The 26872-nt window shown below is 60.3% G+C and overlaps 1 protein-coding gene across 9 annotated transcripts in view; it reads right to left on the bottom strand.

The window, feature by feature from the left end:
* Positions 1-647: 647 nt before the first annotated feature.
* The window catches only part of NDST1 (N-deacetylase and N-sulfotransferase 1), a 92214-nt gene continuing 65989 nt past the window's right edge, over positions 648-26872 (bottom strand). For 6 of the 9 annotated variants that reach the window (XM_047779062.1, XM_047779060.1, XM_047779059.1 and 3 more), the window contains 11 exons: positions 26005-26159; positions 25179-25364; positions 23897-24025; positions 22981-23163; positions 21719-21815; positions 20392-20515; positions 18232-18406; positions 15942-16112; positions 15010-15119; positions 13273-13375; positions 648-4873 (listed from right to left, as the gene is read on the bottom strand). In XM_047779062.1, the coding sequence (XP_047635018.1) occupies positions 4754-4873; positions 13273-13375; positions 15010-15119; positions 15942-16112; positions 18232-18406; positions 20392-20515; positions 21719-21815; positions 22981-23163; positions 23897-24025; positions 25179-25364; positions 26005-26159 (1553 nt within the window). In that variant the 3' untranslated portion in view covers positions 648-4753. The other 3 variants (XM_047779067.1, XM_047779065.1, XM_047779066.1) reach the window with 3 other exon arrangements.

The raw sequence follows: 26872 nt of genomic DNA, 5'->3' as shown, positions 1-26872 counted from the left end.
CAGCTGTGTCCCAGCTGCGTCCTGGCGCACCCACGGCAGCTGCCACGTCGTGGCCCGTCTCTGGTTCGCACTCGGGGGCCTGATTCAGTGCTCCCCCCCGCTCCCAGTGCAGCAGCGAGCCTGCTGAGAAGCCGCAGCTCTGCGTCTCTCTCGCAGAGGTTCCGACTGAGTGGATAGGGCCGGGGAGCCTGGGCGTGTGCATCTTGGAGAGTTCTGCTGGGGGCTCTGCCGGAGCAGCTCCGACCCCCTCGCTGCCCCCTGCCTCTGCGTCTGCCTCTCCCTCCGTCAGGCTGGACGGGCAGGAAGTCGCTTGTTTTTCCCAAAGTTGTTCTTTGCACGCTCCTCTGCAGGAGAACCCGCGGGAACCACGCAGCCATGCGGGGGTTGCGTGGAGTGGGGCGTCTCGCGACGCGGGGGGGCTGTGCCAGGGCAGGTGCACGGGTCGCACCCCACTGGGCTGTCCCGGCTCAGGCCTCTGCCACCCTGACCCGCTTGGTTCCGATCCACGGGGTGGACCTCTGGTTTGTGACAGTCCCCAGACGGGCCGTCCGTGCGAACACTGCCCTCTCCGACCCCCCCTGCGGCCTTGCAAAGACCTCAGACAGACCGACAGACAGACGGACAGACAGACGTGAGTGACCACTGCGTACAAACAGAACGCCGCTTTATTAGCAGTTAGTGCGAGGTGGTACATGAGCGGAGGAAGGTTCCCACTTTGAGCTCGACCCCAAACGGCTGGTTTAAGGGGCCTGGCAGGCGAGCGGGTAGCACCTCCCCACCCCCTCCCCTGCGCACCCCCACCCTCTGAGGTCAGCCCTCTCCTCTCCTCTCCCCCGAGACGACCTGGACTTCATGCACAAGCTACCAAGGAGCCCTCTTGCTGCTCAGAAACCGGCACAGTGAGACCTCCCCGCCCGCACTCAGAGTGGGTGGGAGGGAGGGACTGGCGAGGAGGAAACACAGCCGAGTCTCCCCTGGCCTTCACCTCGGACCCCACCCCAGCCCACACCTGCCCCCTGGGTGCAGCTCAGGCAGCCGGGGCCGGGGACAGGGGCCTCAGCCTCACGCAGCTGGAGCCACCCGCCTCCCTCTCTGCCGCCTGGGCGTCTGCCGTAGCCCCGGCCACTCGCTGTCTCGGCGGGCATCGACGAGGCCGCTAGGCGCCTGCGTGTCCTGGGACGCGATTCACGTCTCCTGCCTCCAGCCCAGCGCTCTGCTCACACCACAGCCGGGAGGGCAGCCTACGTGTGGGGCAGCCCAGGGCGGGCCCGGCTCCCGAGCACAGACCGCGGGCCCCACCGCAGAGGCAGGGGGAGGGGCTGCTTGGCGCCCAGCGGCCATCACAGGACCCAGGAGGGCACCGCGTGATGCAGCCGCCACCCCCGGAGCTGCCTCTTCCCAGACCCATCTGCGCTGCTGGGCGCTCGGCCGACCTGGCACGTGGCACAAGTGACAGCAGAGGGCACCTTGGGCAGGGCGGACGTTCTCAAGCCCGCACAGAAGGTGACAGCCCCCACAGCCCAGCCTGGGGTGGGAGGGACGCTCCGCGACACCACCCAGAAACTGGACGGTCCAGGACGCGGGTCTGCAAGCCAGCAGCTGCCGGCCTCTGAACTCGCTTTGTCATTTGAAAAACCACAGTGAGCAGATGGGAAAGTTGGGCTTCAAAGCGACCTTAGGAAACAAACAGGCCCGAGGGCACCGCGTGTACCTCTGCTAGTTCCTGATGCCAACGCCAGGAGGGAGTTACCGGGGAAAGAGGAGCATGGCCTGAGTGGCGGGGGTTGGGGACACCTCCGCTGTCTCGGGTGTGACCTTGGCCCAGGGCCGGAGCGCGTCCTCACGCTTAGGAGACGCAGGCGGAGGCGTCTGGGGTGGAGTCGCGGGCTACACCTGCAACTTCCCAACTCGTTCGGGAAAGATACTCTGGTACCGAGAGGGACAGGGTCAGAGGGACTGCGGGACAGAGGGAGGTTTTTGAAAACGAGGCGAGTGTGGGCTTTGAAGTCCAAGTGGAGGAGGGGGGGATTCCCTAGCAAAGTCCTGGTACAGACCGACCTGCACCTGCTCCCATCCAGCCCGTGGGGCGGCCCTGGCGGGGAGCCTCAGTCTCTGTAGGTCTGCCCCGTTTTCTTCGACAGGGGACAGACCTCTGGCCCCCCGCTGGCGCCGGGGCACTGGCTGTTCCTACTCAGGGACGTGGCAGAGACGCGTCTTTGAACCTCCGCCTCTTCCTCCACACGCCAGCCGCCCCCACCGTGGGCAGCGCTGGAGCCCCAAGTGACAGGCGGCAGCACGCGATGCCCCCACCAACGCTGGCCCTGGGCAGAGGCGCAGTTGGGTCATGGACGCAATTTCAGCTCGTGCCCTTTTCTTTCTCGTTCAGACAGTGACTCGGTGACAGGGAAGCCGCTGGGGCCGCGCTGCACTGTGCTCCGCTCTCCGCCAGGGCTGGGGGGCTGTGTGCTCACAGCGGAGGGCACCCCCGCCCCACCGCTCACCCCCGTGGGCAGCGGGTCCTCTAGAGGTTTGTTAGCAGGAAGGGAAAGAGGGGCAGGGACAAGACAGACCGGGGACACGTGACAGGCCGAGTCCCGGGCTCCTGGAAGGGCCTGGATGAAACCTCCACTGTTTCCTCTGCTCCCCGAGGGCCGCGAACCTGCCTGTCCCCTCGTCAGGCCAGGGGCCGGGGACGCGGGCAGGCCCGTCTGCCCCTCGAGCAGGGCGCCAGCAGCCGGAGGCGGCCTGCGGGCCTGCGAGCCCCCGGCACGGCGGGGCGGCTGCTGCTGGGGGGCGCTTCTCGGGACGATGGCAGCACACGCAGGTCCCGACCTCTCCCTTCTTCCCTCCCCCGGAGAACCTGGCGCCTCAGCCGGACCCGGGCTCCCGCGCCGGGGAAGGCGCTTTGGGGGCAGCAGGCCCGAGCTCCAGATACAGGTGTGGACCGGAGACGGCTCGAAGGCACCCTGGCTGGGAAGGAGTGGTTTGTCCCCACGTCCTGGAATGACCACCGGCTGACAGAGGCAGGGACAGGGACCTGGCACCGAGGAGGGCCCAGGATGGGCTCAGAGACAGTGTGGCATTGGGAGAAGAGCCCTGGGCTCGGACTCCGGTGCCTCTGGTCATTGCTCGGCCCTGCTGGTGACCAGGTCTGTGACATCAGCCGAGGTGGCCACCTCCCCTTCTGGACCTGGGCTCACGCCTGCTAAGCACCCTCACCCCACATGCTCGAGGCTCCTGAGTTGGCCCAGGCTCTCCAGAAGGGCTGTCCCAGGAGAACTGAACTGGCAGTGGGAGGGCCGGGGAGGACCCCCAGCCCCCCAGCCAGAGTCGCTTCACATTGTCAAAGGGGGAGGGGCAGGACTCCCCCCCCCCGCCCACCGAGGAAGCCCAGAGGCCCCCTTGTTGGCAGGGGCCCGAGACAGCGCTCTGGGTCCCAGGGGCCTCCGGGGACGGCTCCCAACTAGCACCGTGCGGGGGGGGGCGGGGGAACAGGCCTGCCTCTGGCGCCGGGGTCTCCTACCCCAGCTCGGCTGTTTGCTCTGGCCACTGCGCTTCAGGAAGCCAGTTCCCGGACGGGCGCGGGGGGGGGGGGTCTTCCCTCTGCATCTCACCAGCCCCGTCCGCCGAGCGTGGCCCGGGCCGGCCCCGGCCCTTGACCTCAGCAGGGGCACTTCCATCCCGTGTCCTGGAGGCCCCAACGCGTGAAGACAAGCCCTCCCCCCAACCCGTTCTCGGCACTGAGATACGACAGCCTTTGGGACTGGGGCTTGCCACTGCTTTGTACAACTTAATTAAAAACAAACCCAACCAAAAAAAATATAATATAATATATATATATATATACACGTTATATGTATATATGTAACACAGTGCGACCCCAGCACCCAGGGTATAAACTCTGGCACCAAAAAAAAAAATAGTCAGATCCTTTAGCGTCTTAGTACTGGGGAGGTTAAGGGCCACAGGAGGCTGAGGCCCCGCAGGGCGGGGGTCGCCCCAAGCCCGCCCGGCGCCTGCCAGCGTGGGGCCGGGCAGCGGGGCACGTCTGCACAGGGGGGTGCGGGGGGCAGACTCCCGCCACCTCAGCCTTTCACCACAGGAGAGACACCACGCCTGTCAGTCCCGTCCCGGGGAGAGGGGGCTGGCTCTCGGGCTCCGCGTGGCCTGGCAGTGCCCCAGGCCCTGGAGGGGGCCGAGGACGGGGTGGAGATGCCCGCAACCCGTCCTCTCCCCGGGACGGAAGGCGAGAGGCCACCCCGCCTGGCTGGGCAGGGTCACCGTGCTCGGAGCCGGCCGCGCCCGTCCAGGCAAGGGGCTGCCGCCGCTGCCGCCGGATGCCCAGCGGGGCCCGCTGAAGAGCCTGGCTCGAGACCTCGGGGAAGCGGCCCGTCTCCCCCGGGGTTGGCAGAAGGCCCCGCGGGGCCCCTCCTGCCTCCCGTCCGGAGGGCTGGGAACACGCGGCAGCTGATGCCAGCGCGTGGATGCCAGGCCGCGCGCGCGAGCGTCTGGCGGCCCCTTCCAGTGGGCAGCGGCCTCCCCTTCGGAGATGCGGCGGAGGGACCCCTAGGGCGGCGCGGGCCTGCGGCCACAGACCCAGCAGCTGCGCGGCCGCTCGCGGGGCCGGGTGTGGCCGAGGGCTGCTCCCAGCGCTGGGCCTGCCCAGGCTAAACCCCGGCTCCGCAGGTCCGTCAGGCTCGGCGTGGGGCGGGCCGGCCCTGGCGTCACAGTCGGTCTGGCGGGGCGGCCGCGGCTACCTGGTGTTCTGGAGCTCCTCCCGCAGCCAGGTGGGCAGCGTCTGGCCCATCTTGTAGAGCAGCTTGGAAAGCTCGATGTTGTGGTCCCGGTAATAGTCCCTCAGGAAGGCGCGGGACTGCAACGGGAAGCGGGGCTCAGGGCGGGCCGCGGGCGGGTGGCCCTCCTCCTCCAAGCCCGCAGCCTCCGCCACTAGCGTCACGCACGGGCTGCTGCTACACGGAAGCCTTCCAGAGGAAACACGTAAGAGGAGCAAAACCACAGAGCCCACAGGGTCAGAAATCTTGTGATAGGAGAAAAGAGAGCATTCGTCAAAACCAGGGGCTGCACGCAAAGGGAGGCACGTAGCAGCCTCCCTACAGCACCCGGGAAACGCAACCGGTGCAACGCCCTAAGCGCAGGCGGTGACACCGCAGGACTCTTCCGGAAGAGAACACGGGTCTACAGCCTCTGACGGAGGTCACAGGAATGCTTTCTGACGCCTTTCTCCCAAGGCAAAAGAAATAAAAGCAAAAATAAGAGTTGCCGTCGTGGCTCCAAGGAAACAAATCGGACTAGCGTCCATGAGGACACAGGTTTGATCCCTGGCGCCCTCGGTTGGGGATCCAGCGTTGCTGTGAGCTGTGGTGTAGGCCAGCAGCTACAGCCCCAATTCAACCCCTACCCTGGGAGCGTCCAGATGCCTCGGGTGTGGCCCTAAAAGGTGGTAAAATAAAATAAATGGGACCAAACTGCAAAGCTTCTGCAGAGCAAAGAAAACCATCAACAAAATGGACAGACAGGTACTGAATGAGAGAAGATACTTGCAACAGATGCAACGAACAGGAAGCTGCTTTCCAAAACATACGAACCCAGTATCAAAAACACAACCCAATCAGAGTTCCCGTCGTGGCGCCGTGGTTAACGAATCCGACTAGGAACCATGAGGTTGCGGGTTCAGTCCCTGGCCTTGCTCAGTGGGTGAAGGATCCTGTGTGGCTGTGGGGTAGGGTGCAGATGCAGCTCAGATCCTGCATTGCCGTGGCTGTGGTGGAGGCCAGCGGCTACAGCTCTGATTCGACCCCTAGCCTGGGAACCTCCATATGCTGTGGGCGCGGCCCTAAAAAGACAAAAAACAAAAACAAAAAACAAAACCCACAACCCAATCAAAAAATGGGCAGAAGATCTAAGCAGACATTTTTCCAAAGAAGGCCTTCCTGGAAAAGAAGACCCTTGGATCATGTCCTAAACGACGCTCTACATAGAACAGGAGCTTCTGACCTTCTCTCATAAAAAGCAAAGCAACTCAACCGTGCTGAGAAGGGAGGAGAGGCAATTACGCCCTATAGGCAACACCATACCCGCCGGGTGGGCAGCCCGCAGACCGGAAAGAAACTGTTTCACAGAGGCTCCACCACAGGAGAGAGAGCTCCGAGCCCCACCTCAGGTCCCCACGCCTGGGGATCTGGCATTGGGGAAGAGGAGCCCCCAGAGCATCTGGCACTGAAGGCCAGTGGGGCTTGTGCACAGGAGCTCCAGGGGACAGGGGGAAACGGAGACCCCAGTCTTGAAAGGCACACACAGGCTTTCATGCACACTGGGTCCCAGGGCAACGAAGAGACTCACTCCACAGGAATCTGGGTTGGACCTGACTGCAGCTCTTGCAGGATCTCCTGGGAAAATGGGGGGGGGGGGGTGAATGGGGCTTGTTGTGGGGGTGGAAGGACATTGGAGGCAAAGCTCTCGGGAATATTCATCAGTGTTTCTCTGGAGGTGGCCGTTTTGGGAAAATCTGGCCCCATCCATCAGCACTGAGAAGCCCCAGGCCGAACAGTAATCCAGGTGGGAACACAGCCCCACCCATCGGCAAACAGCCTGCCGCAAGACTCTGCAGGCACAGAGCACAGAGCCGCCTCCAATCTCACCCAGAGACAAAGCCCCGCCCACTGGAGGCCTAAGAATCACCTCCAGCCACCAGTGGGCAGACCCCAGTCCCTCCCATCAGGAAGCCTACAGCGAACCACTGCATCAACTGCAGCCCAAGGGGCAGGCATCAGAAGCAAGAGAGGCTTCAACCCTCCCGTCTGCAAAAAGGAGACCACACCAAAAATCTACACAAAATGAAAAGGCAGAGAATTATGACCCAGATAAAGCGACAAGAAAAAACCCCAGAAAAAGAGCTCAGTGATCGGGAGATGACCAGCCTCCACGACGAAGACGTTAGATGAATGATAATAAAGGTGATTCAAGATCTGGGAAGTAAATTGGAGCCAGAGATTGATAAATTATGAGAATCACTGAACAAAGAACTGGAAGACTTAGAGAGTAAACAGCAGAGATGTGAAAGAGGACAGCTGAAATAGAGCAACTCACTGGCAAGAGCCGGCAGCGGACAGCAGGAAGCGGAAGAACGAGTAAGCGAAGTGGAAGACAGACGGGAGGGACCACTGATGCAGAACAGAGAGGAGAAAAAAGACTGAAAGGGAGAAGACCGTCTAGGGGGTTCTGGAACAACACTCAACACACCACCCTCCACGATGCAGGGGGCCAGAGGGAGACAAGAGCAAAAAAGGGCCAGAGAAAATAGCTGAAGAGCTAATAGCTGCTGACTCCCTAACGTGGGAAAGGCCCCGCTCACTCAAATCCAGGAGGCACGAGGACCATATAGAATAAACCCAAAGAGGAACACCCCGAGCCACATACGTTAATCAAACGGACCAAAATTAAAGACAGAGGAAATCTGGAAAGCAGCCAAGGAAAAGAAACAAATAACAGACAAGAGAACCCCAACAGGGTTATCAGCTGATTTTTCAGCAGAAACTCTGCAGGCCAGAAGGGAGCGGCCTGATATACTTAACATGATGAAAGGAAAAAACCTCCAACCAAGGCTTACTCTCCCCAGCAGGACTCTGATTCAGATTTGAAGGAGAAATCAAAAGCTTTACAGACAAGCAAAAAAGCCAAGAGAATTCAGCACCACGAAACCAACTTTACAACAAATACTAAAGGAACTTCTCTAGGCAGAAAAGAAAAGGCCACAACTCAAAACAGAAATACTGCAAATGACAAGGCTGACCAGTAAAGGCATATATACAGTAAAGGCAGGAAGTCCCCCCCACACACAGATATGCCACCAAAACCAGAAACTGTGAGAAGAGGAGGGTACAAGTGCGGGACACTGGAGATGCACCTGCAATAAGAGACCAACAACGTGAAACAATCTTGTCTATACCTAGACTCCCATATCCCAACTTCATGGTAACCGCAAATCGCAAGTCTACAACAGCTACACAAACGAGAAAAAGCAACCCAAACACAGCACTAAAGATAGTCATCAAACCACCAGAGAAGACAAGAAGAGAAGAAGGGAAGAAAAAAGAACAAGAAAAACAAATGCAAAACAATTAATAAAATAGCAGCAGGAACATACATATCAATAATTACCTTAAATGTCAATGGACTAAATGCCCCGACCAAAAGACACAGGCTGGCTGAAGGGATACAGAAACAAGACCCACACACACGCTGTCTTCAAGAGACCCCTTCACTTCTAGGGACACATACACATCGAAAGGGAGAGGATGGAATCAAAAGAAAGCTGGAGTAGCAATACTCATACAGACAAAACAGACCTTAAAGAGCATTATACGAGACCAAGGAGGACACTACATAGCGATGGGGAGGCCAATCCAAGAAACAGATACAACTACTGTGGATACATCTGCACCCAACACAGGATCACCTCAACATATAAGGCACCTGCCAGCAACCTTAAAAGGAGAAACTGACACTAACACAGTAACAGTGGGGGACTTTAACACCCCGCTTACAGCGATGGAGAGATCATCCAGAGAGAAGATCAGGTCTTCCACGATGCACTACACCGGGTGGACTTAAGAGGCATTTTTAGACTATTTCATCCACGAGCAGCAGAACACACATTCCTCTCAAGTGCACACAGAGCAGTCTCCAGGACAGACCACATTCTGGGCCACAAAATCAAGCCTTGGTAAATTTAAGAAAATTGAAATAATATCAAGCATCTTTTCTGGCTACAACGTTCTAGGACCGGAAACCAACAACAAGAAAAAAACTGCCAAAACCCACAAAAACGTGGAGACTAAACAACACGCTACTGAACAACCAATGGATCACTGAAGAAAGCAAAGAGGAAAATACCTAGAAGCAAATGACAACAACGCAACACTCCAAAACCATGGGATGCAGCAAAAGCAGCTCTAAGAGGAAAGTTTAAACACTACGAGCCTACCTCGGGAAACAAGAAAAATCTCCAACAACCTAACTGTATACTTCAAGCAACAAGAGAAAGAAGAACGACAGAACCCAAAGTTGACAGAAGGAGAGAAATCATAAAGAGCAGAGCAGAAATCAATGAAATAGAAACAAAACCGCAGAAAAGATGAATGAAACTCAAAGCTGGTTCTTTGAAAAGATCAACGAAATTGATAAGCCCTCAGCCAGAGTCACCAAGAAAAAGAGAGAGAGGACTCAAATCAATAAAATTCGAATGAGAAAGGAGAAGTTACAACAGACGTCACAAAAGGATCGTGCAAAGGAAAATAAGAGGCTACTACAGGCAACTATATGCCAATAAGATGGACAACCTAGAAGACATGGACACATCCTTAGAAAAATACAATCTTCCAAGGCACAACCAACGTGAAATAGAGAAGACAACAGACCCATCACAAGTACTGAAACTGGAACTGTGACTAAACAACTTGCAACAGGGAGTTCCCGTCATGGCACAGTGGTGAACGAATCTGTCTAGGAACCATGAGGCTGCAGGTTCAATCCCTGGCCTTGCTCAGCGGGTTAAGGATCCGGCATTGCCGTGAGCTGTGGTGTAGGTCACAGACTCGGCTCGGATCCTGCGTTGCTATGGCTCTGCCATAGGCTGGCGGCTACAGCTCCGATTCGACCCCTAGCCTGGGAACCTCCTTATGCCGCGGGAGCAGCCATAGAAAAGGCAAAAAGACAAAAACAAACAAACAAAAAACCCCCAGAACACTTGCAACAAACAAAAGTCCAGGACCACAGGGCTTCACAGGCAAATTCTATCAAACATTTAGAGAAGAGCTAACACCTGTCCTTCTGAAACTATTCCAAAAAATTTCAGAGGAAGGAACACTCCCGAACTCACTCTGTGAGGCCACCATCACTCTGATTCCAAAACCAGACAAAGATATGAGAATAAAAGAAAATTACAGGCCAATATCACTGATGAACATAGATGCAAAAATCCTCAACAAAACACTGGCAAATCGAATCCAGCAATTCATTAAACGGACTGCACACCATGGTCAAGTGGGATTTATCCCAGGGATGCAAGGATTTTTCACTATCTACAAATCAGTGTGATACAGCACATGAACAAACTGAAGAGTAAAAACCCTATGATCCTCTCAATAGACGCACAAAAAGCTTTTGACAAAATCCAACACCCATTTCTGACTTTTAAAAGCCCTTCGGAAGGTGGGCAGAGATCCACGTAATAAAGGCCACAAATGACAAACCCACAGCGATCATCGTCCTCAGTGGCGACAGCTGGAAGAATTCCCGCCGAGATCAGGAACCCGCCGAGGACGCCCACTCTCACCACTGCTTTTCAACATGGTTTTGGAAGTCCCAGCCACGACAGTCAGAGAAGAAAAAGAAAGAAAAGGAATCTAAACTGGAAACGAAGAAGTAAGACCATCACTGTTTGCAGATGACATGATACTGCACCTAGAAAATCCTAAAGACGCTACCAGAAAACTGTTACAGCTCATCCACGAATTTGGCAAAGTTGCACGATACAAAATTAATACACAGGAATCGACGGCATTTCTGTACACTAACAATGAAAGATCAGAAAGAGAAATTACGGAAACAATCCCATTTACCGTCACACCAAAAAGAATAAAATACTTAGGAATAAACCTACCTAAAGAGTCAAAAGACCTGTACTCTGAAAACTGTAAGACGCTGACGGAAGAAGTGAAAAACGAGACAAATGGATGGAAAAATATACCATGCTCTTGGACTGGAAGAGTCAATATTATCGAAATGACTATTCTACCTAAGACAATCTACAGATTCAATGCAATCCCTATCAAATTACCAAGGACATTTTCCACAGAACTAGAACAAAAGAAGCACAAAAGACCATGAAGAGCCAAAGCCATCCTGAAAGAAAAAGAAAAAAAAAACAACGGAGCTGGAAGAATCAGGCTCCCTGACTTCAGACTATACTACAAAGCTACAGTCATCAAAACCATATGGTACTGACACAAAAACAAAACTAGAGAGCAGCGGAACAGGAGAGAAAGGCCAGACATAAACCCACACACCTATGGTCAACTCGTCTATGACAAAGGAGGCAAGAATATCCAGTGGAGAAAAGACAGTCGCTTCAATAAGTGGTGCTGGGAAAACCGGACAGCCACACGGCCAAGAATGAAATTAGAACACTTCCTAACTCCACACACAAAAATGAACTCAAAATAGATTAAACACCTAAATATAAGACCAGATACTATAACATTTTTAGAGGAAAGCATAGGCTGAACACTCTGTGACATAAACCACAGCAGTATCTTCTCAGATCCACCTCCTAGAGCAATGACAATAAAAACAAAACTAAACAAATGGGACCTAACCAAACTCAAAAGTTTTTGCACAGCAAAGGAAACCCTAAACAAAACCCACCAAATGGGAGAAAATATTTGCAAATGAAGTGACTGACAAGGGGTTAATCTCCAAAACATACACACACCTCCGGAAGCTCAACACCAAAAAGCAAACAACCCCATCGAAAAATGGGCAGAGCGTCTAAACAGACAGTTCTCCAAAGAAGACACACAGCTGGCCAAATACACATGAAAGAAATGCTTACCACCACTAATTATTAGAGAGATGCAAATCAGAGCTACCAGGAGGTACCACCTCACACCCGCCAGAATGGCCATCATTAGTAAGTCCACAAATAACAAATGCTGGAGAGGGTGTGGAGAAAAGGCAACCCCTCCCCGGTGTTGGTGGGCATGGAAACCGGTGCAGCCACTCGGGAGAACAATATGGAGATTCCTCAAAAAACTAAAACCAGAACTACCATATGATGCAGCAATCCCGCTCCTGGGCATTTACCTAGAGGAGACACAGCACCCCAACGCTCACAGCGGCACTCCTGACAACAGCAAAGGCCGAGAAGCCGCCTGAGTGTCCATCAGCGATGGATGGACCACGAAGACGGGGTACGCACACACGGGAATCTCCGTCAGCCCCGAAAATTCCCGTCTTGGCATTCGCAGCAGCATGCAGGGCCGAGGGCCATCGCGCCAAGGGAAGCAAGGGAAAGGTAGGTTCACGCGCTGTCGCTTACACGTGGGACCCCAGAAACAGAGCGCATCATTCCTGAAGCAGAGACAGCCTCGGAGAACAAACCCATGTCGCCAAAGAGCCAAGGACGGGAGAGGGACAAATTCGGAGTGTGGAATGAGCAGACGTGCACCAGGCCACCTAAAAAGATAAGCCTTAACTTCCTGTCCCACACAGGTGGCTGGTCGCAGTATCTAATAATAACCTATAATGGAAGATAACCCGAAAATATACATCTATCTCACTGAATAACTGCCACATGCCTCAAACTATCCATCAATTATACTTCAATTTTTTTAAAAAAAAGAGCAAAAGGTAAGGAAAAAAGGGGAACCATAACTCGAGTCACAGCGTGTGTCTTTCCCTGCACTGGCTGTGCAAATGCTGTTCTCTCCCACAAAAATGCCTTATCCTGGAGCTCCCGTCGTGGCTCAGTATCTGTGAAGACGCGGGTTCGATCCCTGGCCCCGCTCAGAGGGTTAAGGATTTGGCACTGCTGTGAGCTGTGGTGAAGTTGGAAGACGCAGCTCAGATCCCGCGTGGCTGTGGCTGCGGTGCAGGCCGGCGGCGGCAGCAGCTCCGATAGGACCCCTGGCCTGGGAACCTCCACATGCCGTGGGTGCGGCCCTAAAAAGACAAAAAACGGAGAAAAAAGAATGCCTTATCCTTCCACTCCGGAGGTCTAAAGGCCAGCCCATCCTTCCAGCCCCACCTCGAGACCCGCCCCCGGCTCCTTCGAGGAGCCTTCCTTACCGGTCCAGCTTCAGTGGCACGTCCTGGTTCTGACGCCCCCACAGCACCTGGGCACACACCTCCCTAAATCGAGCACTTCCTGCCGTGTGTTCTGCTCCCTGGCACGTGGGCCCCGGTGCCCGCCCAGTCTAGGTGCTCCTTGAGGGCAAAGCCCACGTCTGGTTCGTTCTCAAAGCCCCACAGCATCGAGCTCGTCAGCTTTGATCAGAAGGAACTACTCCCTGGACCAAATCATTTGACCCGCCACATCCCGGCCCCATCCCCTCCTCCTAAGAATGCCCTCCAAGGAATGCCAAGGCCACCGGGTGCTGGGTGCCAGGTAAGGAGAAGGCTTCCCTGCCGCCGCCCCTGGCATGGGACCCCCACCACTCACGCTCCTGCCACAGGCAGCGGGTCTGCACTTACATCCGGGTCCATGTCTGGGTACTTGCGGCCCTTGCTTCTGCCCAGACACTTGGTCTTGCCTCCTTCAAGCAGCTGGCACCAAAATCCTTTCTTGGGATCAAACCTGTGGAGGTGGGAAGCCTGCGGATGCGAGCTGGCCCCACCAGCCCCTTCCCACTCAAGGCCAAGCGCCGGGACCTCAGGAGCGGCAGGGCCTGGACGGCCCGGGGTCCCCCGCCCTGCTGCCCGCCCCGGGACCCGCAGAGGTGGGATGGTGCTTGCACCTGTTCTGCCTCTGGGCTCCACTAGCCGCGTCCCGGCAGAAGGCAGCCCGCGAGCTCGGAGCCCTCTCTTCTCCCGGCTGCGCGGGCTCAGTCCCTAAAGCAAATGCCAAGAGGGACGCTTCCCGTCCTGCCTTTCCTGGGAATCTTCCTGGCGCTCAAGGGCACGTTCTTTCCAACCCGAGCGCCCAGGAGCGGGGGTGGGGAGTTGAGTGGAGGACCCTTTGCTTTTTAACAAATTCCCCTTTCATCAGAGAGCTCCTCTATCTACTGCTGCGTTTAAGCATGCGCATCACTGCAGAGCCTTTTTCTTTCTTTAGCACGTTTCAGAAGGGACAGAGCAAGCCTGCCTTCAGGATACGAAGTCACGCTGGGCCTTGTAGGTGTTCTGGGGAGAGGAGAGCGGATGCTCTGGGGCGGGGGCGGACCACAGCGGCGTCCGAATTCCGTCCCAGGTCGGGCACCACTCAGAGACGCTGGGGCGTGAGGGCAGCAGGAAAGGAGAGGGACACGGGACTCCGAAGGGGGCACAGAGCAGCCGCAGGTGCTGGTGCTGATGAGAGCAGCTGTCATTTCCTGGGATCAGCGCACGCCAGGCACAGAGCCACGGGCTCCCGTGCGGTGGCCCCGGGAGGTAGGAGTTGTGACCTTTATGCCCAGCGTATGGGGAGGAAAGTGAGGCTTGAAGGAACTCAGGCACATGTCCAAGGTCACACAGCTAAGGAAGTAACGGACCTGGGACCGTCACCCAGGCCTCTCTGCTGCCACGGCCGTGCCCACGGCAGCTGCCTCTTCCTCCCTCAGAGCAAAGGCCCGCCTGCCCTTTGCCCCCTCGCCTTCCAAGGTAGGGAAGACAGGATGTTCTTACTGCAAGACTTTCCTCAGAAGGTCGCTGGGGAAGGTGGCTCTATCTCCTCTCCTCTCGAGACCCCTTCCTCCAGCTGAGTGTGTGACCTGCCTGTGATACACACGAGGGGACAGGCTCTCCCCGCCCTGAGCCCCTCAACACCAGCTGGCACGCACTTACTTTGGGGGGCATTCGCAGTGCACCGGCACTGAGTTCTGAGCGATGGGGATTATTAGCCATCAACAGCATTTACGTGGTGTTTTTCATGAAACTGTAGGTAAATTATAAGCTGATGCTAAGAAACCCTTGTGGGAGTTGGAGCTGCCCACTGTGGACCTAACCTACGGGACAAAGCCCTTGGAAAGCGTTTAGCCCAGACCTAAGAGCACACGTCGGGGAAAGACTGACCAGAGAACAGAGTCATCACCTCCCTTTTACCTGAGTCAGCACCTTCACCGACGCGACTCCAGCCATTGTTACTTTTCTGCTGAGCTGCCGTCAGGGACACGCGCACTTCCTCACACTTGCGGCTCTAACTAACGTGCGGCTGTCTCGCAACCACGCGAGCCTTCGGTTTTTGGGCCGGGGGCGGCGCCGGAGCGCCCCTGCCGGGAGGCCGGGAGCACTTACGCCAGGGTTTTGTGGTAGTCGATTGTGTTGGTCACCCCGAGGAACTTCTGCACCGCGTCCATCACTCTGGCAGGTTCTGTGCGCAGCAGTCTGCCATCCAAGACGAGAATCTGGCATTCGGAGAAGGGAGAACGTCAGCTGAACCTCTTGTCTGTTTGGTTTTGGTTTTTTTAGGGCTGCAGGTATTCCCAGGCTGGGGGGCGAATCGGAGCTGGAGCTTCAGGCCTGGACCCCAGCCACGGCAACGCGGGATCCGAGCCGCGTCTGCGCCCCACACCAGCGCTCACAGCAACGCCGGATCCTTAAGCCACGAGCAGGGCCAGGGATCGAACCTGCGTCCTCACAGACACTAGTCTGGTTCGTTCCCACTGTGCCACGATAGGAACTCCTGCTGAACCTGTTTTTTGCTCCGGTGGCAAAGAGGGCCCCAGGCTTCTGGGCCCCCAGCCATGGTTGTAAGGCTGCGAGGCGGGAAGCCACTCCTGGGCACTGCCTCCCCTCCCGCTTTGGATGGGAGGGGTCCTGGGCAGTCTCAGAGTTCAGGCTGTCACCAAAACGCTGGCTCCCCTCGCGTCCCCACCGCGCCCCTCCCCGCCTCTGCCCAGCACCCGGCCCACACGTCCCCGCTGCCTAATCCTGCCAGGGGCTTCCCTCGACCGCTCAGCGATCTGGCCCTGCCCACCACTCCCTCCATCCCTCGCCCCCGCCCCAGGGGCCTATTCCAGGGCTGTCTGGGTCCCCTTAGGGGTACAGAGCCTGTCGTGAGGGGCTAAGGGCTCGGGATGAACAAGACTGAAACCTCTGAGCACCCCAAAGATCTACCTCTTCAGTACGTCTGGCTTTGTAACGGGTAAAACGGACTCTGAGCTTCTCTGCTACGGGCCCTAAGCCGGGGCCGGACGGCCCTCCCGAGGCCAGGGGCAGGCGGCTACCTGGTTGGCGTGAAAGGCGCCGAGCCAGCGCTCGAGGTGGGTGGCGTACCAGCCGGGGACCAGGCAGCGGTTCTGGAGGGCACGCAGCTTCGAGGACGCATCAGGCCCGGCGGTGATGACCTCGTGGAAGGTGTACCTCAGCGCTGCGGGGTCATCGTGGGCGCGCTGGTGCTGCGGGTGAGGGCAGAGAGGCCCAGCACGTCACGCGGAGGACGGGGCTCCTGGGGGACGGCCACCGCGAGGCAGCCAGGAGACGCTGGGCTCACAGCCTGGCTCATCCTGCCTTTACCCTCTGGCCCCCGTCTTTACCCTGGGGTCCCCGTCTTTGCCAGGTGGGGGTTGGACCAGATCAGACCTTCCGGATGCTGGGCACGTGCACACCATTTCTGCCAAATGCACGTAATTTTCTTTACACTGACCGACCTTTCGTGTTTACGTAAAGGCAGTTCCCGCGCAATCCCCGTCCCGCCGTCCCGGACAGAGCCTCCCATCACTGTCACCTACGAAAGGGAATCACACACCCCGCCACACTAAAGCCAAGCTCCCCACCGCGAGGCACATCTGAACGTGCGCTGGAGGCGCTGAAGAGGCCAGGCGGGCAGGCCCTTGGCAGGACTGGGGCCCTTGTGAGAAGAGCCGCCGCGCCGGGCCCGCCTGCTCCCTGTGCCACGCGAGGATGCAACGCGGCGGCGGCTGGCGGACAGCCCGAGGCGAGCTCTCGCCGCCAACCAAGTCGGCTGGCACCTTGACCCTGGACTTAGAGCGCTAGGCTCTGGGACTGAGAAATGGCCTCTGTGCTCAAGGCCCTGTCTCTGTTTTGTTCGGGCGCCCCGACTAAGACGGGGGCCAGGAAAGGACTGGAAAGGGGAGAGCACCTGGCCTGAAGCACCTGAAACAACGCCACGGACCGCCGGCACCTGCAGAACCCCAGTCCAGAGATCAGGAACCCGAGCACTGGGGGGGGGGGGACCCTCAGGAGCCCACCGGGATCACGCGCCGCCGGGGGGCTCCATCAGGGTGCCCCACGACCCCTCCTCTCAGCCCCCTCGGAGGCCCCCTGTTCTTCCTCCCTTCCTGCATCCTCGTGGACCGTCCGGTGGCGCTCAGCCCCTCTCCGGCCTCTACCGCGGACAGAAGCAAGAACGGGGCCTTAGACTTGGAGGCCCCAGGTTAAAAGGCCAGCAGGTGGACCTGAGCTGGTCATCGGGCTGTTGCTGAACCTGGTTCTCATGTGTGAGGAGGGGACACGCGCAAAGCCCCCTCCCCTCTAGAAAACCGCAGTGATGCTGAAGGGGCGGGGGCGTCAGGGCAGATTGACAACGGCTTCTCCCAGAGCCGGCTTTCCCTCTGCAGCGCCCCCTCCCCGGATCAAAGCAGCCAGCCAGGCTCCGCTCAGTGCAGGAGCTGGTGTGTGTGTGTGTGTGTGTGCGCCCGGCAGGTCGGGGGGCTTGGCAGAGCACAGAAGAGAAGTGGCCTTTCTTGCCCCGAAGACAAAGGCCAGAGGTAGGGAAACTATGCGGGTATCTGCAGCAATTCCTACCCAAACAGGAAGAGCGGGGCGGGCCTCCGGACGCGCCAGGCCCCCAGGCTCGGGAGGGAGGGTCCGAGGGAGGCCCCGGAGAGGCAGGGGGCCTACGGTCACAGCGAGGCCCCAGAGAGGCAGGGGGCCTTGAAAGCTTCCCGGGGAGCAGGCTCAGAGGGTGGGTGGCCAGGCCTCTCGACCAGGAAGCCCCCACCCGGGTGCTGCAGCATCCCGAAGACTGGCAGGCGAGCCGAAACCCCCGAAAGGCCGGAGCCCAAGCTCTTCTGTGAGCGCGGTGGAGGGGTGCTCAGGAGACCTTCAAGAATGTTCTGGCTCCTACACAGTCAGCGGGACCTGGGAGTCACGCTCTCGCACCCGCCGCGGTCCAGGCTACCTCCGTACCTGACCAGGCCGTGCAGCCTCCATGAGGCACGGCCACTCCGTGTCCAGACCTCCTCTGAATTCCCACCCCCCCCCCCCCCCCCGCCCCAGCCAGCGCCCAGTGTGAGCCCAGATCACCGGACACCCCATCCCGCTTCATCAGCGGGGACCCGGCCTCCCCTCCTGTTGGTGCCTGAATCAGAGGCGAATCCCCAGACAAAGCTGGAAACGGGAGCAGGCAGCTCGGCCGGCAGTGCAGACCATGAACCCTCCGCCAGGCTGGAAGCGCAGTGCAGACGGGGCCCCGGTCCCCGCCCACGCCCGCACTCCCGGCGCCGAGCCGAGGTCTGGCCCGCGGGGGCCGCGCGGGGGCCGGGGCCGGCGCACCTGGTACCAGGAGTAGGCTCGGTCGGCCGGGTTGATGAGGATGGTCAGGACCTTGGCCTTGGGCAGCAGGGCGGCGGCCCGCCGGGGCGCCACGTCCGAGTCGAAGTAGTTGGCGCTCTTCTCAAAGTAGAAGTCGGAGGTGGTGTTGGAGGGGATGGGGAAGAAGTCCATGTACCTGCAGGAAGCCCAGGGCGGCTCACGGGCTGGGCGCGGCGGGGACGCAGCCCGGGGGGCGCGGCTCCCTGGGGCGTCCGGGAAGCGAGAGGGCACCACCACCGCCCCCCCGGCCCCCGCAAGGGTCCCAGGCGGAGGCCGCCAGGCGGTCTCCCTTGGGTGAATTCACTCCTCTCCAGGGAGACCCCGGGGTCAGGAGGCAGCTGCAGCCCGGGGAGGGAGGGAGGGCGGGCGGTGTGGGGGGGGGGGTGGGCCCCGGGCAGGGCCGCGGCTCCATCCCGAACAGGACGCCCTCACTCTCACTGCCACTGGGGGGCGAGAGGGGCCGCCTCCGACCCAGGACCGCCAGCGCCGTGGGGAGGGGCCCCCTGGCTGACCCCAGAGCCAGGCTGGCTCTCCACCTGCCAGGGCTCTTGCCAAGCCGTTCCTGTGGGACCGCGAGACAAGGCGGGAAGCCACCCACCCCCACCCCGGCTCACAGGGTGAGCCTGCCAGCTTTCCAGATGGACGTGCCACAGCCGCCCAGAGTAGCTGTCACACCAGTCCCTGGAGACCACCTGTAGGCTGAGGACCCCTGGGAAAACGAAAAGAACACTTCAGACCCCCCAGGGGCAACTACTCCTGCAAGACAGAGGTATGACCTCAGGGGTCGTGGAGCCGAAGCCCACGAGGCCCACCCTAGTTAAGGGGGCAGGACGCCACCCGTCCCGGGTCAGGGTTCCTCCAGGGGGGGGTCCCAGGGACCCCTCTATCAGAATTGCCTGGGGCCTGTGAGGCCTCTGCACCACCAGATATAAAATTCCAAGATTTATCTTGGAAACCAGGCCGAGACAGTGCTAGTAGCCCTCTCGTATTCCAACTCTTCTTTATAAAGTAGCATCTGGGAGCCCCCCGTGCAGATCAGTGGTAACCAACCCAACTAGTCTCTGTGAGGACGGGGGTTAAAGATCTGGCGTGGCTGGGGCTGAGGCTGTGCTGTAGGCCGGCAGCTGTAGCTCTGATTCAACCTCTAACCTGGGAACGTCCATAGGCCGAGGGTGCGGCCCTAAAAAGTATTAAAAAAACAAAAACAACAAAAAACAGCACCTGTATGTCCACAGTTCATTGCTTGTTATACCTAAATGGAGGAAGCTCTCCGGAAGAAGCTCTTTACCTAAGTTTGGAGCCAAGTCATTTGGCAGCAAGCCTGACTTACGAACCTTACTGGGCATAAATATTCACACACTTGCCTACAGACACGTTCGTGGATTTGCTAACGGCTGCTGCCCCTGAACTTGAGAAAGGGGCTGCTAAATCTACCATGTCTTACCACGCTGCCTCTGAATCTGGAAGGGGATGCCTTCCACAACGCATCTGGCTACCGTGGGCTTTAGCTGAGAGACTGTGGCACTGTGGCGGCCACAGACAGGTGGGCAGGTAGACAGACAAACGACTGACAGACAAATGAATGCGAGAAAAACACCAAAATGCAAACAGCAGAATGCCTGTGCTGTTTCTACCCAGGTAAACCACTGCCACAAAAGTAAACAAGACTAACACAAATGTATGTTTAGAAAAAACAAGTAGGAGAGAGAGGCAACCTGAAAAATCCGTGTGTAAAACCACCCCACCGGCGCCCACCCCCGAGGGACCCTCCGGAGACGGTGCTGGCGGGAAGCTGTGATTTCAGCCACCTCCTGCTCCACAGCCTTAGTCCCTGCTCTGTCCCCAGGTCTCTTCTCCTCTGGGAACCGGGATGCTTCTGGGCCTGTGCGGACTCTCCGAGCCCAGGCGTGACATAAGGAGCACAGGGGGTCCCCATCCCGGGTCCCATCTGTGACAAGGCTCCTACGGCCTGACTCAAGGGGCGCCACGCGCTGCCCCTAGTTACAGGAACTTGGGCTGCGTGTGAGCAGAAGCGCCAGCTGCTTCCTGCTGTGGCCGCCCTCCCGCCGGGCGGCCTCCCGACATCCATCCCGTCCCGCCGTGGACAGAAAAGCCACTTACCAGTCGATGCCTTTGTGGTAGTTGTGGCCGTTGAAAAACTGGATCTCCTCAAAGGTCTCCGAGCTGGGGTAGTTGCTGCTGAGATCAGGGTGCAGGCCCAGGAACAGGTAGAGGGCGGTGGTGCCTGCGGGAGGGAGGGTGGCTGAGACCCGGGCCCAGCCCCCAACACGCCGGGGACCCTGCAGCCCTGGGGTTGGTCCTGGCGCCACTGCTCCCTGGGAGACACTGGAAAAGCTCTCCCTCGTCTCAGTTCAGCTTCCTCCCTCCGGGGAAGGAGTCCCAGGGTGACTCAGGGCCGGCGAAGATGTGGCCTGCGTGTGGCCCCCCAAGCCCACATCCGCTGCAGATGTCGCCAGCTCATCACAGCATGCTCTGCGTCACTGAACAGGGACCTGGCCTCGGGGTCACGTCACTGTACCCCAGCAGTCACGCGCACTCAATGGCTGGCTCCTCAGAATCCAGCAATCAGGTGGCTTCTGCCAGTTCCCTGTGGCTCCGGGCCTCAGGCCTCTCCAGCACTTGGGGGGAGCTCGGGGAAAGGGGGGGGGGGCCATACTCTCCAGCCTGATAGGAAATTCCTGAAGGGACAGGAAGCCCGGCTCGGATGCCTCCTCCGTGGGGACCCTGCGCTCGTCCGCCCCCCACTGCCTGAAGCGCAGGCCTGCCCCCCCGAGAGGGCCTTCCTTCCTCCATGAGCGTCCACAGCTCACGTCCTGCGGTGGGAGCTTCCAGCAGAGCTGCTCGGTGATTAAGGGTATAAGTTTTGAGGTCACAGAGACCAGGGTTCCAGACTGGCACCGGCCGTCTCCTGAGTGTGTCAGGGAAAGAGACTCGGGGCTCCGAGTCGTGCATGCTTTGTCTGCAAGGCAGGAGGAGGGCCCATCGATGCCCCACGGGGGCGTGAGCCACCAAGACCTGGCCATTCTGTCGCCACTTCTCCCTCCGCACCTCCTGGCAGCCGGGACGAGCTGCTCGCTCTCCTTACTGCCCTGAACCAAGTCTGCCTGCCTGGCACTGCTCAGACGTGCAGAGCCGCCGATCTGGGCTGATCTGCTTTGACTCCGAGACTCCCAAGAGGACAGAGGGAGAGCCCCCTGAGGCTGTGGTTCAGGACAGACAGGAGAACTCAATGCCCAGCCTCTGCCCTCTACCCACGTCCACCCGGAAGGGCAATTCCCCTTCACCCCAGCTTGGCTCCAACTTCCTGCGAAAGAGGGGGCAGGGCAGGTGGCCTGGGGAGTGGGAGCAGGGCAAGGTGGTCCCCAGAATTCTGTGGCTGGGACAGCAGGCAGCTGGGGGAGGGCTGGTCCAGAGGGGAGAGACCTGCCTGTTTTCTGGGGGCCGATGATGAGAAGCTTGGGGAAGCGGTCACATGTCTTCTCCTTGGACCAGATATCTTTGTGACGCTTGTCCTCGCAGGGATCCTGAAACGACAGAAGGTGGTGTCGGGGGGCCTGGACCTCAGCGAACGGCTCCCCCTGCACACAGGGCTACGTGGCTCTCACAGCCCCAAAGGACAAGCCTAACGACAGGTGCACTCGTCACACCTCCACCTTGGGACGTGGGGATGCTGGCAGGCAGGGGCCATTTCTGGTCAGTTTCACGCTCCCAGACAGAAGCTGGCGCATCACAGCAGCTCGTGAGCTCCTACTGCTGAACGTGAAAGTTCAGCATGGGGTCAACAGGCTTTTCCTACAAAGTGCAGTAAATCTTTTGACATGTTGAGTAAGTATTTTAGGTTGGGCTACCATCTGGTCCATTTTAACTTTCCTTTCTTTTTTGTCTTTCCTGGGCCACGCCTGCAGCATACGGAGGTTCCCAGGCTAGGGGTCGAATCAGAGCTGCAGCTGCCGGCCTACACCACAGTCATAGCCGCGCGGGATCTGAGCCACGTCTGCGACCTACACCACAGCTCACGGCAACGCCGGATCCTTAACCCACTGAGTGAGTCCAGGGATCGAACCCGCGTCCTCAGGGACACTGGTCAGATCCGTTTCCACTGAGCCACGACAGGATCCCCCGTTGTAACTTTTCAATTGTGCTGTTGCAGCTTGAGAGCAGCCACAGGCACTACGCACGAGAAGGAGCACGGCCATGTTCCAATGAAACTATCCACCGAAACAGACCGCAGGCCAGGTGGGCCCACGAGCCACAGTTGGTGGACCCCGGTCTGAACTATGAGACCAGTACTTCCAGCTGCTGCTTCCGGTTTGCGACAACTCCCTGGGGCAAACTTCCCCAAGAACCGTCCCCCAAAGCCTGCCATCTGTCCCCCTCCCCAGGCTCAGCGCTGCAGTGAGCAGGGGACAGAGGAAGGCCGCGTGTCCGCCCAGCTGGGCTGCTTCCACACTCGCTTATGCCGCGGTCACCGCACCGCCGGGATACTGCTTCGCGGAGGCTGGGCGAATGCGTGTGTGCGGGAGCGAGCGAGCGTGCCTACGCTGGCGAGCAAGCCTGCCTCTGAGCTTGCACTCAGGACAGGCAGAGGGCACGAGGGCCGCGTCCCTGAGCCCCTGCCTGGAGCGCCCGCCGTGTGGGGCAGGCCTTCCATCCCTGCAACGAGGCGCCCAGGCCACCCACCCCACCCACCTGCCAGAGCGGGTCCTTCTCCTCGGAGAAGATCTGGAAGTACTTCTGGGCCAGCTGCACGGGCGGCAGCGTCTGCAGGCGCAGGTTGGTCCAGGAGTGCAGGAAGCGCGCCAGGTGCTTGAAGGTGTACAGGCCCAGGCGGTCGTTCCCGTAGTTGGACAGGTGCGTCATGAAGATGCTGATCTGCTCGGGGCGGGGGGGGGGGTCAGCTCTGAGCCGCCCTCAACCCCGTGGCCCCTGCCGCCGACCCTCTGGTCTTGGTTCGGCTCGCGGGGCCGCCCGATGAGCAGTCCAAGGCTCGCCGGGGCCACCAATGACCTCGCTGTGTGACCCTGGGGTCGGCACGGCCTGGTGAACCCCGTCTGAGCGACACCGACCATGGCAGCCCCGCATGGGGAAGCTGGCCCTGGGCAGTCGTGCAGGGGCTCGTGTGCATCTGTGGCAAGAGGGTGCGGGGGTGTGCGGAAGACGAGGAGTACACAGTTACCCCGAAGAGCTGAACAGCCCCGCCCTCGATACTTTTGATGATACCGGCATCATCAAAGCGTGATGCCCGTTTCCCTTCTTGGGATTCGGAAAGAGAGGCCCGGAAGCCTCAGAACAGCTTTAAGGGCCTCACCCACACGCGTGGGTCCCTGCTCTGGGCGTATCCGTGGCTCGCGTGTGGACACTAACACTCCCACCGCGAAGGTTCACATGTAACACGCACGGGCGCACACACACACACACGAGGACCAGACCGAGCACAGACACACGGCCTCCTGCCGTGAAGGGCCGGAAGGCTCCACGAGGGAAACGGGAGAGCCCTCGGGCTCCCTGCCGAGGTCACGCGGCCGAGCAGAGACCAGCCAGGGCTGGGGGGCCGCCGCGTCCCGGCCCCCCCGCCCCCCCCCCCCGGGGGGCCGAGGGCACTCACGGGGTTGAGAAGCACCGTGAGGAAGAGCTCGCCCCCATGGATGATCTTGTCCAGCTCGCCGGAGCCGCCGGGGTACTCGTTGTGGAAGATGGTGTGTGTGAAGAGGCCGCAGGTCTGCCGCGGGAGGACCTGGGGGGAGACGGGGCTGTGGCTCCCCCGGCAGGGTGGCGGCCGGAGGGCCCCTCCTCAGACGAACACCGTGGGGCCTCCTCCGAAAGGCGGCCCTTGGGCCCCCCCACGGCTCCGCCCCCCGGGGGCCTGCGCGGCCTGGGCCGTCCCCAGGCGCGAATGTGCCGCGTTGCTACGTGGGGCCTCCCTGGATCCACAAAACCCGCGGATCCCCAGCAAACAGAGGCAGGCACGGGGGACCGCCGGTCCCGCGAGGGCCCGGCCGTCCCCAGGGCAGCCGTCTGGGGCACAGCTCCGCGACCCCTCCATCGGCTTCGGAACCGCCTCCAGCGCGGGTCCACGGGCTCATTTTGCCCAGAGAGCAGGGAGCCCATGTGTGTCAGGCCCAGAGTCGGGGGACGCCTGGGGTGCGGGAGGCCAGTGGCCAGAGGGAGGGAGGCTCGAGTCCGGCCTCCCCAAGGGGCCCATCTGGACTCTGGGAGCCCGCGGCTCGGCCGCATCCCGGAGTCGCCCCCGGGGGGCCCCTCTGCCAGGCCCCGCGTCCTGCTCCCCAGCAGCCCCTGAGCCCAGACAGAGTCTGACCAGGCCCCGCCCTGGTCTCCCGCAGCCACCTGTCCCTGTAGGCGCTGCCACTCACGGCAGCCCAAGCGCGGAAACCCCTGGGGCGTGGGAGTCGGGTCACAGCAGCGCTCTGTTCAAAAGCTCCCCTCACAGCCTCAACGCTGAGGTCCGTCCGGAGGCCAGTCCACCGTCACCTCTGCGACCTCCCCCGCCGGCTCCCCTCCCGTCCGTCACCCCCAAGCGGGGCCTTGTTCTTGTTCCCTGCCGCACGCTCTTCCCCGGGGCAGCGGGGCCCACTCCTGGGGGGGTGGGCTGCGGCGCCGCGGGGGTTCAGCTCCTCCTGTCCTGCCCCCCCCGCCATGCGCCCCGCTGGTCCCCTCCCTGGTGCGCCGCCAAGTGGCCACCCCGAACGTCACACGGGGACCCGCCGCCTCCTGCCTCTGGAGCGTCAGGTCCGCAGAGGCCGCGAAGGTCAGCACCCGGCGGGCAGAAAAGGGGCAGACGCGCACCTCGGCCCGAGGCCCCTCGCCAGCTCCCAAAGCCCTGCTCCCCGGGCCGGCGGGTGCACACGCCCCGGCTGGCAGCCGCTCACCATGATGCCGTCGTGGATGAAGCCGCGGCGGTGGCGGGCTGGCTTCAGGTGGGGGTACTCCTCGGTGCTGGTCACGCGGATGCTCCACACCTGCTTCCAGGCCTCGTACAGCTGCACGTGCACGGGGTACACGCCCGAGTGGTGGGGCGCCACCGCGTACCCCATGTCTGTGGGGATGCCGTGCTCCTGGGGAGGGAGGCCGGGAGGGTGAGCACCGGGCGCCCCCTCGGGCCTCAGCTCGCCCTTTGCACAACAGGAGAGAGGAAGCCGAGGCTGGACTGCAAGGCCCTGGGCCTGGGCCCTCGGCTGGGCAAGGCCCCTGGGGCCTGGGGAGGAGGGCCCAGCCGGACGGGACGCCAACCTCGGCCCGGCCTCCACTTCCTCCGGCACCGGCACCCGCACCCGCACCGGGAGTGAGGAGCAAGGCTGGGCCGCGCCTGCCTCTCTCGGCCTCTGACCGGCAGGGGCGCGCGGGCTGAGCCAGCACCCGGGCCTCCTCCCTCCTTGCTGGGCGCCTCCTCCTCCAGCTTCTCGGGGCTCCCGCTCCAGCCGGAAGATGAGAGCTCGGGCCAGGAGACAAGCAGGCCTGGGTCTCACTCCCGGCCGGATCTCTCATCAGTGGGTGGCGGCCTCGCCGAGCTCCAGGTTCTGCCTGAAACGACGCTGCTGAGACATGCCTCTTGGGGTCTCAGGGAGGCGTCCGTGACACAGCGTCAGTAAGATGCCGTCTGACGGAGCTGCGAGAGCAGCAGCGCAGGCCAGCAGTTCCAAGCCCGCCCCCAGCCCCAGGCCTGCCCGGCCCGGCCCCGGAGGGCATCTTACTCACGACAGCGAACTTCTTGTTCAGGGCCATCTGCTCGGCCAGCACGGACTGGTTGTGGAACAGGTGAGGCTGCATGTGGCTCCACATGTGGGGGAACCACCAGAACTCCTCCACGTACGACAGCAGCAGGTCGTCCCCCGCGTCCTCGGCATCCGTGCCTGCGGCCCAGCGCCGGCGGCTCAGCCCCGGGCCCGCGATGGGTGTGCAGGCCGCAGCCCCGAGCCGCCACGGCGTGAGCAGAGCCCCAGGCCAGGGCCCCGGATTCAGGTGTGGCCTCGAGTCAGCGGCTGACTCTGCCGGGGGGGGGCCAAGGCCCCGAGGGCTCCCCCCAGCTCAGACCTGCCTGCTCTGATCCTCCCGTTTTTCCACCCAGTCGCATCTTTCACTGACTGACTCGTAGATGCTCTTTGCATCCAGACGCGACCTGTGAGCCCGGCCTGCGTGACCGCCACAGGCACCGCCGACGCGTGAGGGTCAGGGATACGGAGACACGCACAGACGACCCCGGGCTGCCCTCCCTCGGCTCGGGGGCTAAGCGGCACCCTGACTGGGTTTTGCCCAGGCTTCTAGAATCTGTCCTCACTGCAGCCCGAGGCCAAGGCAGCTCCAGGGAACACTCAGTGCAGCTTAACAGCTCAGGGGCTGTTCCCTCCTGCTCCGTCCCAGAGGGCATGTGGGGAGCTTGGCCAGGTCCCCAAGGGGAAGGCAGGCAACCCTCGGCCTTCGGCCTCAACCGTTCAAACTCGGGGTGGGTACAACTTCAGGGCAGTTCCACCTTTTCTGCTACATACTCTGTAACGTTCTCAAGATGCACCCCACTCCTGCTTGAAGCACAAGCAGTACTAATCATATCCAAAGGTGGGGCGAGCAG

Source organism: Phacochoerus africanus, chromosome 4 (genome assembly GCF_016906955.1).
Source record: "Phacochoerus africanus isolate WHEZ1 chromosome 4, ROS_Pafr_v1, whole genome shotgun sequence".
Taxonomy (NCBI): domain Eukaryota; kingdom Metazoa; phylum Chordata; class Mammalia; order Artiodactyla; family Suidae; genus Phacochoerus; species Phacochoerus africanus.
The sequence above is the reverse complement of the archived record's forward strand: the minus strand, read 5'-3'. Positions and strand labels throughout refer to the sequence as shown.